The sequence below is a fragment of the Ochlerotatus camptorhynchus genome, unplaced genomic scaffold, assembly GCF_037179485.1.
Source record: "Ochlerotatus camptorhynchus isolate MF236.1 unplaced genomic scaffold, CSIRO-AGI_Acam_v1.1 ptg000550l, whole genome shotgun sequence".
Lineage (NCBI taxonomy): Eukaryota > Metazoa > Arthropoda > Insecta > Diptera > Culicidae > Ochlerotatus > Ochlerotatus camptorhynchus.
This window is the reverse complement of record NW_027041033.1, coordinates 4,091,029-4,109,708: the sequence shown is the minus strand read 5'-3', so window position 1 is coordinate 4,109,708 and position 18,680 is coordinate 4,091,029. Positions and strand designations below refer to the sequence as shown.

Genomic DNA, 18,680 nt, shown 5'->3' with positions numbered 1-18,680 from the left:
ATTTTCTCGTGAACCGAAACCTTCATTCGCAAACCTAAACCACAATCGGGTAGAGGAGAATTTTCCCTACCTGTTCATTATGTTGGTTTGCCTTTGCCCTTGTGGCCTTACAAGGTTTGTTTACAAAATGGACTTAATGCCATTTCAGTTGTTGGTCTTGAATTGTTTTATTTTGAAGAAGCCTGGGAGTAAACCCACGATCTCAGTCAGCAGAAACCGAGCTCCTCAACTGAAATTTTAGGACCTTACTTGGTATAGTTTATAAGAATACTGATTTAACTATAATATAAAGAAATAGAAGATTAAATAATAACAGAAAGAAGGATGTTACATACGGATTCATGCGAATGAAGTTTAAATGATAAAAGTAGAAAAAAGAACAATCTCACCAAATCAGTCTAAGTGAACTCGTAGCAAGCAGCCCTGTCACGTTTGGCGTAGCAGTCTGGTGTACAACTTGTTTGAAATGTCCCGAATGAAGTGATCCTCCAGCTTGGAATACAGGATAATCGGATGTGGTCGATTGCTCCAAATGTCACGCTCAACGCTGCAACTTGCACCTCGACGTGAACTCGCAGAGCGATGGAACGTCACGAATCCGATGGAGGTTCCTCCTCACTTTCGAAACCACTTGTCAACGGCAAGCCGCAGGGACGAAGAGCCTGAAGCATGAACTCGTAAGAATTTCACTCTCTTGAAACTTTCAATCGTTAAATTAGCTCAGTAGTTTTGACCAGATCAGCAACAGAAAATATATCGTTGCCTCAATTTCTCGTAAGTTCCCTTAAACTTCTTTGAGGCTCCCTGAATCTTTATGAGGCTTTCTAGACCACTCTGAACCTCACTAAAGGTTCCATTGATCTTCCCGTAAATATCCTAGGTCACCTGTGAATCTTTCTTGAACTGAACATCTATGAGGTTTTCTGAACTCATCTGAGGTGCCTTGAACATTTCTAGAGTTCTCAGAGCTTCTCGAAAGCCTCTTGAATTCAGTTCAAGTTCCCTGAACTTCTCTTGAACTCTTAATTTCTCATAAGATTTCCTAAACTTATCGAAGGTTTCCCAAGCTTCTCGGAGATTCCTTGATTTTTCTGATGTTTCATGAAGTAATCTGAACTTATCTTAGGTGCCTCTGAACATTTCTCAAGTTCTCCTGGGCTTCTCCGAGGTTGCCTCAATTTCTCGTAAGTTTCTTTGAACTTCTCTGAGGCTCCCTGAATCTGAATGATGTTACCTACACTAAAGGTGTAACCTCACTAAAGGTTTCCATGATCTTCCCGTAGGTTTCCCAGGACACCTGTCAGGTTTTCTTCTTAGGATCTTTAAACTTGTCCGTAGTGCTCAGAACTTCTCTAATTTCTCTTGATTTTTTTTTTTCAAGTTCGCTGAAATTCGCTGAGGACTATTCCTTGATCCAAAGCTTCTCGGTGATTCCTTGTTTTTTTTTATCTTCTGAAGAAACCTAAAGTTATGCAAAGATGCTCTGATCATTTCTCTCCTGGGCTCCTCTGACGTTCCGTGAGTCTTTATGAGATTATCTTAAGTTCGCGGCATTTATTTGAATTTCGCTGAACTTCACTGAAGGCTCTCATGACCTGCTCATAAGTTTCCTTGAATGCCTTGTAAGGTTATAATGAACTTCTTAGAAGTTCTCGTAAATTTCTCGGAAGCTTAATTGTTTTTAGAGGTGATCAGAACTCCTCTCAGACATTGTGTTGATTTGAGTACTGTTTTTAGGCCTGTACTGCCCATAAATGCATAACAGGCCCATGTTACTTTTTTTTTCTTTAAAATGAGTTATCTACTGGAATCGATTATTAACTCCCTGAATGTTAAGATGTTTTTCTACAAGGGACTGTTATGCGTTTATGGTCAATGTAGGATAATGGATATACACGACTTTTATTAGCCGAAACGTAATCTACAGAGAACTTGCACCCCTACTGCGCTCTTGACTTTCCACAAAGTTGACTAAACTTCTTCCGAGGGTTTCTAAACTGCTTTTGGAGTTCCCGGAGGTTTCCAAAACATCTCGACGGTTCTTTGGATTTTCCTGTAAATTCTCCTGGGAGTATCTGAGGTTCCTCCGACTTCACTGATGCTTTCCTTAACTTATCTGAAGATCGATGATTTTAAATTAGATCACCCAACTGCATTGAAGTTCCCACAGCTTCTCTGAAGTTCGCAAAATTTATCTCAAGACTGATGAATTTATATAAAATTTGATCAAATCCGCTGAAGGTTTCCTTAACGATATCCTGAGCTGCTGTAAGTGTTAAGACTTTTTGTTTTCTGAAGATTCCCTCCGAACTTTTCTAAATTCCTTGAGTTGCATTAGACCATTTCTTGGATTTTTCCTTGATTCTTTCTTTTTCTGAAAATTAACGAAATTTCTGAAATTCGCATAACTTATCCTAACTCTGAGAGATTTTCAGAACTTCACCCAGATTTTCAAGAAGTGTCCCCTGAAATACTGTGGAGCTCCATAAACATCTCTCATGGCACTTGACTTCCTCTTAGGTGCCCTAAAATTCTCAAAGGTATCGAAAGCTTCTTGGAGAATCCATGGTCTATTCTGAAGTACCCTACACGGGAAAAAATCCGATCTCCGAAATGAGAAAAATGACTCATGATTTCATGAACACAGCGTATTTTCATGTTATGAAAATACACCATGAATAATATTCATGATATCATGAGCAACTTTTGCGTAACGCAGCAAATATTCCCAAAATCATGAATCATCCGAGTTGAAATCATGAGCTAAATTCATGGGTTTAACTTTTAACCAAAAAATGCAAAAAGAATAAAATAAAGCATCAGACTGGATTCGAACCAAGAACCTTGAGATCACTAAACCCATACTTTCACCACTAGACTATCAGTACTTGTATAAGTTGGAAGACAAAAGGCGTATAAGAGATACCTATGTAGTGCGGTTTATGAAGACGGTTTGCCAAGTACGTGTAACGCTTGTAGCGGTCTTGATTCCACTGCATTATGAAATCATGAATTTCCATGACGATATCATGAATCATTGTTACGATTTCATGGGATGGCAAGTTTTTTCATTTCATGATTTTTTATTCATGAAAATGGAATCGGATTTTTTCCCGTGTACATTTTCAATTTGAGGTTCCCTGAATATGTTTAAAATTCGTTGATTCTTCCTAAGGTTACCTAGATTTTATGCGCTGCTTTGAAATTTGATAACATTGGCTGAAGATTTTTGAACTTCTCTGAATGTTTCCATTAACTTCTTTGAGGTTCCCCGGGCTCTTGTGAGGTTTTTCTGAATATCTCGGAAATGCAGTTAATCTTCTTTAAGGTGGCCCGTTTCTTTCATAAATTCCCTTGACGTTCAAAAGATCTATTAAGCTAACTGATTTTTTGTGAATTTCTAAATACTTCAGCGAGGATCAGGAAGCTTTGGGCATGAAGAAGTTGATAAGATTGGATAGTTTCTGAAAGATTCTGAGAATAGACTCACTCCCTGAACTTATCTGAAGTTCTAAAATCATTTGTGATGTCTCTTAAACTTCTTTGAAGATTTCTGAGCTGCTCTCAGGACTCCTGAACTCTTCTGAGGTTTCCTAAACTTATTTTACGTTTCCAGTTTCTCAGAGTTTAATGAAGTAACTTGAACTTGTCTGATGTTCCTCTGAACATTTCTCAATTTCTCTTTGGCTTCTCCACGACTTTTGTGAGTACAATTTTCCTCGGCTCGAATATGAGAAAAATCGAGGACAATTTTACAATTAAATTTGGTCATTGAGATGGTACTAATGAATATTTTTGGTCGCCATTGAAAATTTAGTCGATTACTGAATTTATGTATGGGCCCAAATTAGGGCCATTTAGGCCGACATTACATCCATTTCCCCTAGGACTCTTATTAGAACAGGAAAAAATTCCGTCTCAGTTCACCCCGTTTTGCAGTACCGATAGGGATAGGCGAAGGGTTACAAGGAAACTTGTAGGATTTCAACTAAATACACACTAGGCTTCCGTTTTTCTGCTGCTTCACAACGTACACAAACGCAGAGCCTTGCAAAAAACATAATCCGAGTGACGCATGACTGAACCCGTTTCCGGATTTTCCTGCTGTAAATAGAGGGATTGGTTAAAAATAGGTCGCATCCATTTCCTGTCGTCATTCGTGTCACGTTTCCCCTTTCTAGGGCAGGATAGCATTTTTGTAATAATAAATAGATGACGTCACGTCGAACTGTTTTAACCTCATTTTCATTCGTTTGAAATTTGACACTTTAGGTTGGTATTGTTTGTCAACAACCCTCCCTAAAATCTGTTAATTCTGTTAAGATAATGGAACTAATTAAGACACTTGCCTAAAACATCCTGGTAAACATCCAATAAATGACACTCTAATGGAAAACAACGTTCACAACAATACTTGGTTTGATTCGAATCGTAAAAATTCCATTCCCCGGTTTCGTCTCCTCAGCCAGTAACAACAACAACAACAACGACAACACTGCCTCTGGAATGCGCCTACTACATACATACCCGTCCGTCAAACTACAGCGGGACCCTTCTAAATTTAGCCCCATGGGAAAATTCCGCGGCGAGTAAACCCAAAGTGGCAGCGTGCAATGTCAGTTGTTAGTATTAAAAGCGAGGAAAAAAGGGGGAAATGGAAATTGGTGTGCACTTGTTTGTCGTCATGGGCGTCGTAAATGCGTGGCTTACTGCGTGCAAACGAGACAAGTGTCTCCTTAAAAGTTTGAATTGTTTAGTTTTAGTCGTTTCGATTGCTTCGCGGGAGCGGTGGAAAACAGGAAGGTTAGTGAACCTTGGTGCGCGGCACCAGTGATTATTTTGGTCGGTGGTGGCGCGGTGGGAACGAAAACAGATGGGAGGTGTTCTCGCGGTCATATGGTTGGGAAATTTGAATGTTTTTTTTAAGGATTCGGTGACACGCCATCTACATGTGTATGTGGACATTAATTATGAATAAAGATTTTGGATAGTGTAAAAATAGGGTGACTCACTGAAAAACACCTTCTCGAAAATCGCCGGTCAACAACTGGAATTTTATAACATTTGAATTTATTTTCGAACTGTCAAATTTAAGTGGAAATTCACTATCACACTGACAGTCACAGTCAGTTTTGACGTTTAACAACATTAAACACGCTACACAGTTTGAACTCAATTAACAATCTTTTTTCCATTCTCAATTTTCAGAAATGGCACGCGACTCCACAATGGGACGCGAGCGGGTGCTGGTTGTACCCAATACCGGTATTGCGCTGGACACGCCCTCCACATCACAACAAACGGCTGGACCGACCGACATCAACCAACAGATTTTGGAGGTAAGCAGAAATTTTTCATCTGATTTTCATAGTCGGTTTAACGCTGCCTTCGGTCATTTGTAACTTATCCGGGGATGAGATTTGAACTCGTGACTGTGGCGCGGTAAGCCAAATTTGAGTTCACTTTACTCATCGCAAAAAGTACAGGAACTCAGCGATGGGTGAATTTGCCTCTTGTTGTTCCAGGTTTTTCCAGAAATTTTTTTCCGAATCTCTGTCTATTGGCACTTATAGAGGTGGGGACAGTGAAAAAATTAGAGCAATCTAGAGTTACTCTGAGAAACTCTCTTGCTCTGTGAGCAAATCTTTCTCTCATTGCTAGTGGATTTTTGAAAAAGGTCTTATTTATTTCTTGACAATAATTCGAGTTTAAGGTAGTTAGTTACTCAGAGGCTTCAAAGCCGTCCTCCCCCTTGGTTTCGAGTTATGATTTCTCGCGTCACTTTTCAAATAGACCAATGAGCAATTCCCTGCGAATTCGCAAATCGGCTTATTTTTGTATTTTAAGATTTATTTGAAAATTTGTAGAAACGTTCCTTATAGCCGACAGTGCCATTCTGAATCTTCATATCGCCATTTTGTATCCAGCCTTATTTTTGAAAAGGGCATATAGAAAAATATCAAGCTTATCTTCAGAAAATTTTTACTCGAAAACTGTTTGCTCGATCGGTTTGGTGTCTTGGGCAATATTGCAGATAATTGATGATACTATTTGAAAAAAAATATACACTCTAAAAAAATTGTTGCCCAACTTTGTCGCAACATCCTCCCCTTCGTGTCGTAAGAACACTGGTTCGACGGCACCATTTACGCGACTAGCTGCGTGACTGCGTCCGCCGCTATCCGCATCACCACGACCGCCTATTTCCGCTTCGTCATGTCCGCTATTCTCTGATTGGTGCAACGTCACTGAACCACTTCGATCGTCGAGATATCACTGGAAGATATTCAACGATCCAACGTCTCCAGAACGAGTCCAACCTGTTCTGAATCAGCTCCCAGCTACTCTTCAGAGTTAACGATTCCTGCTCCTCGCTGTCTAGTGGTAGAAACGTCAACGGCCGCGAATTAACCATGTGTCGTCCAGCTTTCGTGATGAGGGTAGTGTACCGAGTGCCGCCTTCACGGATCGAACCATCCGTTCCCAACATCGCCCCATATGTGGAGCTGCCGGTGGATTGAATTTCCATTCGGTGTTTGTGTCCGTGAATGTGCAACCCAAGCAACGGTTGTTATCTCGCGATTCGTCCTCAAGCGCCTATGAAATTCGTGCCGTTGTCACTGTACACTTCTCGCGGTGCACCCTCTGCGTGCGACAAATCGTCGAACTGCTTTCTTGCACGAGTCGATAGAGAGGGTGTGCCCTACCTCTGTTAGGCACGTAAAGATCGCTACCCAGCGCTTCACGGAACTACGACCGACTTTCACTAGATAAGGCTCGCAGTAGTCTATGCCTACAAATGTGAATGGTCGAATGAAAGGTGTTATACGAAATTCTGGCAGCTGGCTCATCTTCGGAATTGCCGGAGTAGCTTTGTATACCCGGCACCTTGGACAGTGTCTCACCACGCATCGGATCTCTGTTCTCAGGTGTATGAGTAATGTTAAACTTCCGACGAACTTCATTCACGACCGTTTCATTGTTGGCGTGCCGGACTTTCCGATGGCACCAGTCCAGCAACAGGTTAGTTGCCGGGTGTTTCTTTGGCAGTATTATCGGGAACTTGGTATCTCGTTCTACGCAATTTGCGGCCGCAATTCCGTGTTCGTCCAGCATTGGTGGAAAATTCGGTAGTGGACTGCTCTGGCTAAGGGCTCGCCTGTCGTTCCGGTTCATCGTAGCCACCTCATCTGGATAGCCATCAGACTGCGCGAGCCGCCAAAGGCTCCTCTCCGCATTCTGCAAATCTTCGCTGCTGATATCCGTAGTTTCGTCTCTGATTCGTCTGAGAAGCTTCTCACTGAACCGGTGAGCATACGACACGCTTCGCAATAGGCGCTCGAATTTGGAAAACTGTGCCACATCGATGATCGGAGCCGACAAAAAGTGATTGTAAACGTATGCCGGTCGCAGCTTCTACAGAAATGCAGGTCCACGCATCCATCGGCTATCAGGCTTGCAGTTCGGGTCTTTGCCCCTCGTTGTGGCTTCATCAGCAACGTTGATTTTGGTTCCCAACCAACGTCACTCCTCGATCTCCGACAGGCTCAGGATCTCGTTGACTCTGAACGCCACGTACGGTCGATATCGCCGGCTATCCGACTTGATCCACGAAACTACGGTGGTTGAGTCGCTCCAAAAGAAGGTTCGTTTGATCTGTACCGAGTGACCATCCACAATGGTTTTGCGAAGACGGGCACCGATCACGGCCGCCTGCAACTCCAGTCAAGGCACGGATGTCAGCTGTAGTGGAGCTACCATGGTGTTGGACGCAACAAGCGTACAGCGTATCTGTCCACGATCTCGTACGCGGAAGTAGGCTGCAGATGAATACGCTTGCTCACTCCCGTCCACGAATATGTAGAGCTCCAGGTCGTCGTAGCAGGCTGGATCGTACCCCGAGAAGTAACTACGAGGAATTCGGACATTTTTGAGCTCCTTCAGACCCTGCAGCCACAGTTTCAATCGCGCAAATAGGTCCTCAGACATCTGTTCGTCCCAATCTACCTTCGCTCTCCAGACGTCTTGCAGCAGAATCTTCCCTTGGACTACTTGTGAGCCAACAAGTCCCAAAAGATCGTAGATCTTCATCACGAAGCTCAGCATCGCCCTTTTTGAGTTGGTGCGGTCTTACTCTCCATGTCCTCTTGTAGGGTGATCGTGGAGCAGAATAAAACTTCACTCGGCAGCCACGATATTCCTAGCACCCGGTCGAAACCGCTCTGGCTGTTCATCGAAAGAGTTTTCACCGTAGCTGGACTCAATTAACCGATGGCTTCCAGGACCGAAGATCGATTCGACTCCCGGTTGCGTATATGGAATCCTGCTTTCCGGTGGACTGTCGCCTCTTCCAGCGCTGGTTCGACGGCCTCTGCTTCCGTGTCGACTATCGCTTGATCGCTGCCGCTGCTCCTGGGTAGTCTCGTTCATTCTCCGTCGCGTTGAAGTTCTTCACGTACTGTGACTGCGCAGAAGAACAAGTTGCACCAAAAATGGCGACGTCGGAAGCCATGGTCACCATCGGTTCACTCGGCGAGTTACGGAAGACGAATAACAGCGCACTTCGATCCTTCTTCCTGATTCCGACTTGTAGGAACATTTCCTGGAAGTCTCCGGAAAACGCTATCTCGCGTTCCCGAAACATAAAGATAACATATAGCTGCGGAGTCAGCAGATCAGGCCTTTTGAGTAGCATGCATCGAGTCAAACTGCCGCATCCCAAATAACGCGCACTTTTCCAGGTTTGTTTGGATTCTGTACCACGCCAAGCGGAAGGTACCACGTACGCCGTGAATCAAACTCTGCCATTTCCTCCAAATTTGGATGTGTGTTTTTGTATCACATACAATGATAGAAGAGCAATAGTTTGTATCGCTTCACTCGATTTGTTTACATTTGTTACTTAAGACCTTTTGAAAAGTGGCGCGCAATTTGTTGAGAAGTCTTTTTTTCGAGATCGCAATTTTAACCAAATTGTGAATTATTGACCATTGCAAAGCTTCAAGTAAATCGGAGAAGATCGAGTCTGAAATTAAAATTTTATTTGCTATCTGGCCTGGAAATGCTCACTAGTTCTGGGATAGTTTTGAGACTTAAAGCAAGCTCCAGGTGAAAGATCTTTTCTGGAACATTGGAAGTCTCCGAAGTTCCGTTAATTTTTCAAATTCTAAAAATATTGAAAGCATATGAATTTTCCGAAGTTTCGGCAGATTTTGAAGTTCTCTGGAGTTTTAAGAGGTTACTGGAGATTCAAAAGCTTTCAGAGTACCGTTTGGAAAACTCACGGAACTTCGGAGACTTCCATAAAAAAAAATCTCTCAGCATAATAAAAAAACACCTGGACCTTCCTTTAAGTCGCGAGTCATTGACAGCCCAACATAATTTGTTTGTCAATATACAAACACCCGATTTTACACCCTGGATAGTTTTTGGGGTACGAATTTCGTCCTACGCCGAAGTGAAGTGCAGGTAAAAGCGAAACCGATCGCATTTTTATTTTTGTACCAAAATTCATCAAACACGCGCCTACTACGTGCTTGATGCAAACCTAAATAGACGCCTATTTACAGCCAACAAGCCTGTGCGCAAATGTGAGCCAAAGAAAAAAAAAGTTCCCTCCTGCGCAGTGGAAAATTTCATTCACAACAAATTTCGATCCGCGCGTGCGTGTGTTTGTGTGTGAATGTTTCAGTTACCTTTCATTCATAAAAATAAAAAAATAGTGAAGTCATCTCGCCCACCTTTTATACCGCACAACTCTACACAAAGAGCCGCGCGAAAATTGCAAGCGACTTTTCTCGCTCGTGTCCAGCAGCCGCTGTCAAGCGCTGTCGGTCGGTGGGTTTTCCGGCTTCCCGTTACAAAAAGTACCGGATGTGCCAGACTCTGACACCTACACTTAGCAAATAGGCCCATTCCGCAAATAGAGATGAACAAAGCAAAACAAATTTGCCATCGCATTGGGCGTTGGTGCCAATTTTTGCGGAGCTCATGAAAACAAGGAGCTTCCCCATTGCTCAGTCGGTAAAGGTGCAACTGCAAAGCAAGACCATGCTGGAGGTGGCTGTGTTCGATTCCCGGTCTGGTCTAGGAATTTTTCGAGTTGGAAAATTTCCCGACTTGCGTGGGCATAGATTGTATGATTGTACTTGCCACCCAATTATACTAATGCAAAAATGGTACAGGCATCGAAAGCTCTCAATTGATAACTGTGGAAGTGCATCTAGAACAGTTAGTTGAGAGCACGCAATAAGCTAATATACGATAAGCAATACGCTTGAAATGCGATGAAGACGAAGAAGAATTCATTGAATTTAACGGAAAGTTAAAGATCGTGAACAACGCAACTTTGTTTCAGTGTAGAATGGTAACTGCGCATGATGACGTCATCAACTCAGTTTTGACAGTTCTGGGAGTTTGTCTACATGAACCTACACGGTCAATGAGATCAACCCAAATTTGAATTTAGTTTACTGATAAATCGCAAAAAGTTCAGGAACTCAGCGATTGGTAAAATTTCCTCATTTTCCGACAGATTTTTGAGATTTTCCACGGGAAAAGTTGAGGCAATCCCAGGCTTCCTGCACTTTTGGCGATCATGAGTAAACTGATCTCAAATTTGGGTTGATCTCATTGACCGTGTGATTTAGGTTTTGCTGGTATCGTTATGCTTTTGTGCACTAAAAATGATCAGGATTAAAGCTTTAAGTCCTGAAGACATTCACTAGTGCTAATTTTACACGAATCAATAACAATGTGAAAGACGGCATTGAAAAATTGCTGTCTTTAGTTTCTAATTCTAACACCTTGTAAACAAGCTCCCTCGATGGGCAAGACGTTGTAATCAGGGGCCTGGCTGGCGGTCATGTTTTTGATGCTTTCATCTTCTCTTGTCTTTCTGCTTACAACACGATTTTGCGTCCCTTTCCTTCATGTATACGTCAGGCGGGCCGTATTTAAATAAGGCCCGTGATCTTGCCTACTGTCAAACGTATAGGATTGATATGGGGTTGCCAGTGTCCTGGTTGTAATAGCTAACGTTTTCCAATACTTTCCAATATTTCAGGGGAAACATGTCAGAAGGGTATAACTCTTAACGTAAACAATGACTTTGAACGTCGATTTCTCTTGAATGACCACACACCCACGGAATCTGACTATACTAGCTCATAGAACAAATGTTTCTCTGTCAGATGGTTTGGTTAGTTTGAGTGGGTGTGTTGTCATTCGTAAGAAACAGACGATCCAAGTCATTGTTTACGTTTCGAGTTAGACCCTTCTGACATGTTTCCCCTGACTTTCTAATCCCGCCTAACTGATTCGGTTTAAGTTGATACTCTAAGGAAGCCTTAGCGTGAAACTTCAAAGGCACAAATGTCAGCTTCCAAAAAACATACAAATTTGAAATTGCTACTCTCTGTTTGTAGTAGCACAGCAAACAAGGAGTAGCAATTTCAAATTTGTATGTCTTGTGGAAGCTGACATTTGTGCCTTTAAAGTTTCACGCTAAGGCTTCCTTAGAGTATCACCTTAGGTAACTTTTTTGTTCAGTGTTCTATGCTGTCAAATTCAATGCGCGCGCGCAACCAGTGTTGCCAGATGTACCGATTCGAACTAAAATACCGAATTTTGAGATTTTATACCGATTTATACCGCTTATTTTTTGTAATCAAAATTATTGTTGCCTGCCGACGCTGAGCTATCAGAGGAAACTACTGAGAAAGAGACTTTATTTTATTTTTTTTTTTTTAATTGACCACTTTGTCAAGCAGTTTTTGCGTGACTTTCTACCAGCGATTTCACAAAACTGGACCAACTAATTTCTATTTTTTTATGAAACGCTCATATGTTGGCTACTTTTCTCGAGGTTCTAGAAGAAAAAATCTCAAAATAATGTTATATTTCAAAGTACGAGTGGTAATAAACGTCATTTTAGCTGCTCGAATGAAGTGGTTAATTGGGTTAAGATCTAATTTCCGTCATACTAAGCACAACTCGCACTTCACCTCACTTTTTCGAACGGGTTTGACCAAAATTTGGAATGATTTTATCAAAGATGACTTCTAAATTTATTTACCTTACACGTTATTTCAAAACTACCAAAATTTGGGTAGAATCTACCCAGATCGATCAAAACTGAACCTACCCAAAAATGGGTAAACTATGTTGGGAGTGACAAGTTGACAAATGAACAAAGTCGATCGAATTCATGTCGATGTTGTCCATTTTTGGGTAGGTTCAGTTTTGACCGATCTGGGTGGTTTCTACCCAAATTTTGGTAGTTTTGAAATAGCGTGTAGATTTGATAAACAGCCATAAATTCAGTGCCAACATTTCAGGCGTAATTGCTTTTGTAAACAATGACTTTAGCCGTAAATTTCTCGCGAATGAAATCTTACCCCTCCTAAATAACAATGCAAGCTGGTAGAGGAAACATTCCTGTACCTACTGGTGTCATTATTTTTCATGAGTGAGCTTTAGTTCGCGAGAAATCGACGGCTAAAGCCATTGTTTACAAATGCAATTACGCCCCTTTGAAATGTTGGCACTGAATTGTTGAAAAATTGATAAAAATCTAGGCCTGCTTCTTGATTGAAATTCCGTTCAAACACATTGACGCGTCATTGGAATCACTTTGGCATACGGACCAATGCTGACAAAATTGATTAGCTAGGAGGGCTTCTTTTGTTTGTGAGAAAAATTGATGACTGTTTTTTAGCTTTTGGACTAAATTGTCGTACCCAACGTATAATTGATTCGTTCACGACGAAATCACGGAAATGGGCGCTTATGCCGAACTAGTTCTTTACCGTAGCTCATTTTTTTGAGCCTCAAAATTGTCAAACAAATCTTAATCTATAAACATGTCTTATGCTTTCGGCTAATGTTTTCATTTCCTCGTCATTTTTGGCCACCCAGGAATTGAGAAATAGATGAAGGCCCATCCGGGTGATCCCTGGGATGCGAGAAATATGTTTATTCAGTGAACATTAAAATGTTCATGTATTAACTTCCTGAATGGATTTCAGGACAGTTCCATTTGTTTTAGGATAATTGAGAGAACTGTAGGGAAGCTCTGAGAACATCAGGATAGATCAATTATTTTAAACGAAATTGCTGAAACTTTAAAGGAGTTCTGAAATCTCTGGGAATTTCCGAAAACATCAGGGACATTGCGGTGTCTTCCGAGATGTTTTTGAATGTCAGTAAAATTGCTGGATCATTAGATCAGGAGAGGAACTGCAGGAAACATTGTGCACACATTCCCCAGAAAACTCTTTCATCCGGATGTGTTTACCAACTTTCATTCAACTGTTCTGTAAGTCCTGTGGCTTCTGACTTCCTCCAGAAGCTTCTTCTGTCTTCTCCAGGAAGTTCCATTAAACTTCTACCGGATTTATCAATCGAATCCTCCCAGAAGTTTCTTTCATCATCCTCTTCCTGGAAATTTCTCCACAAATCATTCTCCGGAGGTTTTCTCCAACTTTTATTGGAACGCTTCTCCGATCTACTCCTGTCTTCCCCTGGAAATGGCTACTTCTGGATTCCCTTCCGATCTCCGTAAATTTTCTGGATATGACATCCGATTTTTTTCCCGGAAGATTCTTTAAATATTCGCCAGAAGTTTTTCAATATTTTTCTTGGAAGTTCCCGGATGTTTGTCCGAAATTCATAGAACTTTCAAACTCCCTCCAGAATAGCTGCTTCATTCGCTCTCTCTCTCTGGAAGATTTTTTGGTATCCGTCAGAAGCTATTTCAAACATTATCCGGAATGTATCCAGCGAAGTAAATTTTCCGTTCCTAATCCAAAAGTTTGTAATTTCATCAAAAACTACAAGGGACAGCCCTATGGGGTTGTACGCAATGGTGACGTAGGACTACGTGGTCTTATATAATAAATCTTATTTGTTAACTGCAGCAGGAGCTTGTGTTTTGTGTTTGGAATAGAAATTTGAGCCGGGTTCTCTCTATTTATACTCTTTAGTATGACGCGCTTGACATAGATGGCCCACAGCGACTCACGAAGAGCTACTGATTCCGATCAATAGCGGTGCGGCTTCTTCCTCCTTCTTCGGTGAATGGACGCTCATGTGGGCTGCAGCATGCTGCTTGCAGGCAGTCTTCCATTGTGTACTGAAGAACACCACCACTCACCACGCGGTGGTGAGACCGGTTGGAATTCAACTTTGAAATCTGTGTTAGGGAAATCTCATTTCGCGGGCAATCGATGATCATTTTTATTATCATAGCAACAGTTGCACATTCGTGCAATTTTCAATAAGGGTGTTAAACACAGATGAGACTGGTGAGCTGTATGTTGTTTGGAATGAGGGTGACGCGCTTGGCATAGATGACCCACAGTGACTCACGAAGAGCTACTGATTCCGATCAATAGCGTTGTGGCTTCTTCTTCCTTCTATGGATGCTCATGTGGATGCAGGCAGCCTTTCGTTGTGTACTGGAAAATGCACTGCTGCTGCTAATGTCGACGACCGGACACCACCACACACGGTGATTGGAACTGAATCCGATCAGCGATTGAGGGCAGCCTTGATAGCTAGCTGCTTGCGGGGAGCCTTTCGTTGTATATTGGAAGGCACCAACACTAACCACGCGGTGATTGAATAAACACCGTTTGGTGAGACCGGTTGGAATTCAACTTTGAAATCTGTGTTAGGGAAATCGTTTTTCGCAGGCAATCGGTGATCATTTTAACTATCATAGCAAAATTTAAATAGCGGCATTTTGAAAAATTATAAGGTCTTAAATTTAACAGATGAGTAGAAATATTTCTGAACCATTGGTGATAATATTATTGAAATTGGTCCAGGGGCAGCTGAGTTATTAACGTTCAAAATCTTTCATAATTTTGTTACTTGTTCCATTTTTGGTTTTCACAAAGTTTACAGTATATAGAAATCACGGACGTAGTCCTGATAAATACCGATTTTTTAAAACATTTGATACCGACAAGCTTGAAATCAATCTGGCAACGCTGCGCGCAACACAAGTCACGAATGTTTTGATTGCAAACGTTCCCGCATAGAAGGAGATTCGAGCCGCTTTCGATGCTGCCAACAGAAGTTCCGGTGGATTTTTCTGAATTCTCGACGGAGAAGGTTTCAGGTCGATCCCGGTAGAGATTGCGGATGCTGCCAACGAAAGATCCGGTAGGTTCTGGTGGAGTTTTCTGACGTCGACGAACGAAGGGGAGATTCCATTCCATTTCGGTGGAGATTTTCGATGCTGCCAACGGAAGTTCCGGTGGATTTTTCTTACGGAGCTTCCAGTTGATTTCGGTGAATGCTGCTGACAAAAGATCCGGTAGATTCCGGTGGAATTTTCAGACGTTGTCGACGGAGCAAATTTGGTGGATGCTGTCAACGAAAACTCCGGTGGATTTTTCTCAATGGACCACTTCGTCAAGCTCCCTGAACGTTCTGTCCAGAAAATAAAAGAAAGAAAGTACCTTAACCTGATCAGACGAAAATGGACCATCAGCAAACGTTTCTGCTAAAGTCACCGGTTCTGTTGACCCGAAGGAAGGGGGTTCTGGAGTGAACCAGCAAGCAAGAGACGGCGAGCAGACAGTTCCATTCAGCAGCGTGTCCCACCAATCCTTGGAGAAGCTGAGAAGCCGTGAGAACTATGCGACGTTGGCGTTCAGTATGCCGATGGTGATGATCAAGGAGGGAACCTGGCGAGCCGGTAATTCTCCTGAAGGTATTCAGATCAGTGATGACCTGCCAGACCGTGCCTTAGCGACGATTTGCCTTAGTATCGAATGGGTACAATTACAGTCTGGTACAGAACGCGAGAACTGCCAAGGAAGCTTGGACATGTTTCTGGACGGCCTTCCAGGACAGCGGAAAGTATAGAAAGATTAGCCTACTGCGAAAACTGATGAGATTGAAACTGGAGTATTGTTCAACTGTGGAGGAGTTTTGACCACAAGCTAGAAGCTGCAGGAGATTGGATTTCCGATTGACAACGAGTGGATGTCGTTGATCCTTATGATGGGTTTGCCAAACCCATGTGAACCCATGGTCATGGGAATGGACGCATCAGGAGTCAAGTGGACGGCATATTGGGTCAAATCGAAAATACTCCAGGATGTGACGATCGGGAAAGGACAAGTCCAATATAAGGTGTTTTAACCCAAGTAACCATTTTTGGTTTTATGAGGGTTCTGTAGACCATGATTTGGACTTGTAGACTGCTATAAAACCACAATAAAACTTGCAATTTTGCTTGGGAAGTGTGAGAAGCTTGGTCATTACGCGTTGGAATGTCCACAGAAGTCGACGAGTTTCAAGACCGAGAAGGGTTCTCGGAACGGTAAAAAGAAGGCACTGCTGGAGTGTACGAAGCCTGGAGCTGGAGATCATATGTGTAGGGACGAGAGTGCTCTTGTTGGCGCAAAGAAAGTGTCACAGTCCATCGATGTGGCAGATGTTTTTTGTGTTCCAGAACTCGCAGTGAATCTTCTATCTGTGAGTCGCATTTGCAAGAAAGGTTTTGCGTGAATTTCACGAGAGCGTTGTTTGTGATCAAATCAGAGTCAACGGAAGAAGTCATTGCCATGGGTCGTGAGATGAACGGTCTTTATCGGCTGAACCAAGTTGATCAACCGAGTGCGTATTTGGCACGTCCAGCCATTAATCTGGAGCTATGGAATCGGCGATTGGGCCATTTAAATGTAGACAGTGTGAAGTGGTTACCTGGCATGGTTACGCGAATGGAGATCTCGAATGGAACGATGTCACCCTGTGTTTTCTGTGTCGAAGGAAAGCATCAAAAGTCGCTGTTCTTGAGCTGATTCATTCGTAACTGTGTGGAGAAATCTTCAATTGGTGGAAGCAAGTATATCGTTACCTTCATCGACGATGCGAGTAGAATGACCTTTGTCTACTTCCTGAAGTCCAAGAAGCATCCGTTTGGTGCGTTCAAGGAAACCCAGACTGGAAAGAAGTTGAAGTGCCTGTGAACTGATAACGGCAAAGAGTATATTGGAAAGCATTTCGAGGAGTTTCTCAAAGAGTACTGCATTCGTCACGAGACAACAGTGCCTTACAATCCGGAGCAAAACGGACTGGCTGAACGCATGAATCGAACGATCCAAGACCGAACCAGGTGTCTCATGTTCGACGGCAAGCTAGACAAGTGTTTTCGGCAGATGCAGCATCGACAGCTGTCTACCTAATCAATCGTTCACCAACGAAGGGTATTCTAAAAACCCATTTCGAGAAGTTTTCGGGAAGGAAACCGGATTTATAGAACTTACGTGTCTTCGGAGCGAGAGCTATGGCGTATGTACCCAAGGTAAAGCGGAAGAAGTGGGACCCCAAGTCAGTATCATGCATTCTGATTGGTTATTCGGAGTGTTCCAAGGCATACCGAATGTACAACCTGAAGAGCAACCAACTTCTCGAGATTCAGTGTCAGTGGCGGACAGTATGTTGGGTAGTGATCTAGCAGAGCCACTGAACCCACAGCACCCGCTTGCGCTCCGCTCGCAATTTGTTCAAAGTTCTACGATGGGGTGCAGCGAGAGGGAGCGCCGTTTTCCGGGCAAGCATGCTGAGTTTACAGTTACGTACAGTATCTTACCTCAAGAATTTACTATTTCACAGAATCAACGCAGCCATGAAAGACACATTCTGCAGTTCGGGAGTTTGAACAGCACTGCGCTCCCGTCACACTCGAAGGAAGTAGCTGTTGAAATGCAACATGAGGGCCCATGTTGATTTGTACCATCAATAGCAGCAACCATCTCTCGCCGGAATGTATTGCACAGGTGACCAAGGACACTGATACACTGCAGGAAGTGCTGATGGATTGAGGCAATGGAGTCTGAGTACCGTGCGTTGTGTGCTATCGAGACATGGTGTATTGTGGATCTTCCAAAGGGACGAATAGCACCTTAGAACAAATGGGTCTTTAAGATTAAGACCAATACGGACGGCACCGTCGAGCGTTACAAGGCGAGACTTGTGATAAAGGGAAAGGAGTGGACTACAGCGAAACCTACGCTCCTGTTGTTCGCTACGCCACAATTCGACACCTTCTGGCGCAGGTCGGGCAATTGGATCTCATTGTTTACCAGATGCATGCTGTGACTGCGTTTCTGGAAGGCGATCTGGACGATGAGGAGCTATTCATGGAGCAGCTTGAGAGATTCCGGAACCAAAATGCACCGAGGAAGGTCTGCAGATTGAAGGAAGCTCTTTACGGGCTTAAGCAGGTAAGCAGGGTGTGGCATGTCAAGCTGGACCAGAAACTCAAACAAATGGAGCTGAAGCGTTCGAAGTTTGATACGTGTGTGTGTGTGGACCACAAGGAGGTCAATGGTAGGATTATTATCGTGGAAATCTACGTCGACGTCTTCCTCCTGTTCTCGAATGATCAAAGTTTGGTCGATGACGTGAAGCATCAGTTGTGTGCTGAATTCCAGATGAAGGACTTAGGACAAGCCAAGCACATTATGGGACTGAGAGTTACTCGAAAAGTTCAATATCAACGATTGCAATCCGGTTTCGACCCCGTTGGACGCGAACCAGCGCCTGCTGAAGTCAATGAGCCCTCGAAATGAAGGGGAGAGAGATAGAATGAAGCAGATTCCAGTTCGCGAGCTGATTGGAGGTCTTCAGTTCAGCGCGCAGTGTACAAGGCCGGACAT

The 18,680-nt window shown here is 43.0% G+C and overlaps 1 protein-coding gene across 4 annotated transcripts in view; it reads left to right on the top strand.

Annotated features, from left to right (window-relative positions):
• Window positions 1–18,680, top strand: part of LOC135713311 (histone deacetylase 4-like) — a 259,155-nt gene that overhangs the window by 217,290 nt on the left and 23,185 nt on the right. For all 4 annotated transcript variants that reach the window (XM_065236404.1, XM_065236405.1, XM_065236406.1 and 1 more), the window contains exon 3: window positions 5,209–5,339. In XM_065236404.1, the coding sequence (XP_065092476.1) occupies window positions 5,209–5,339 (131 nt within the window). The remainder of the gene's footprint in view (window positions 1–5,208; window positions 5,340–18,680) is intronic.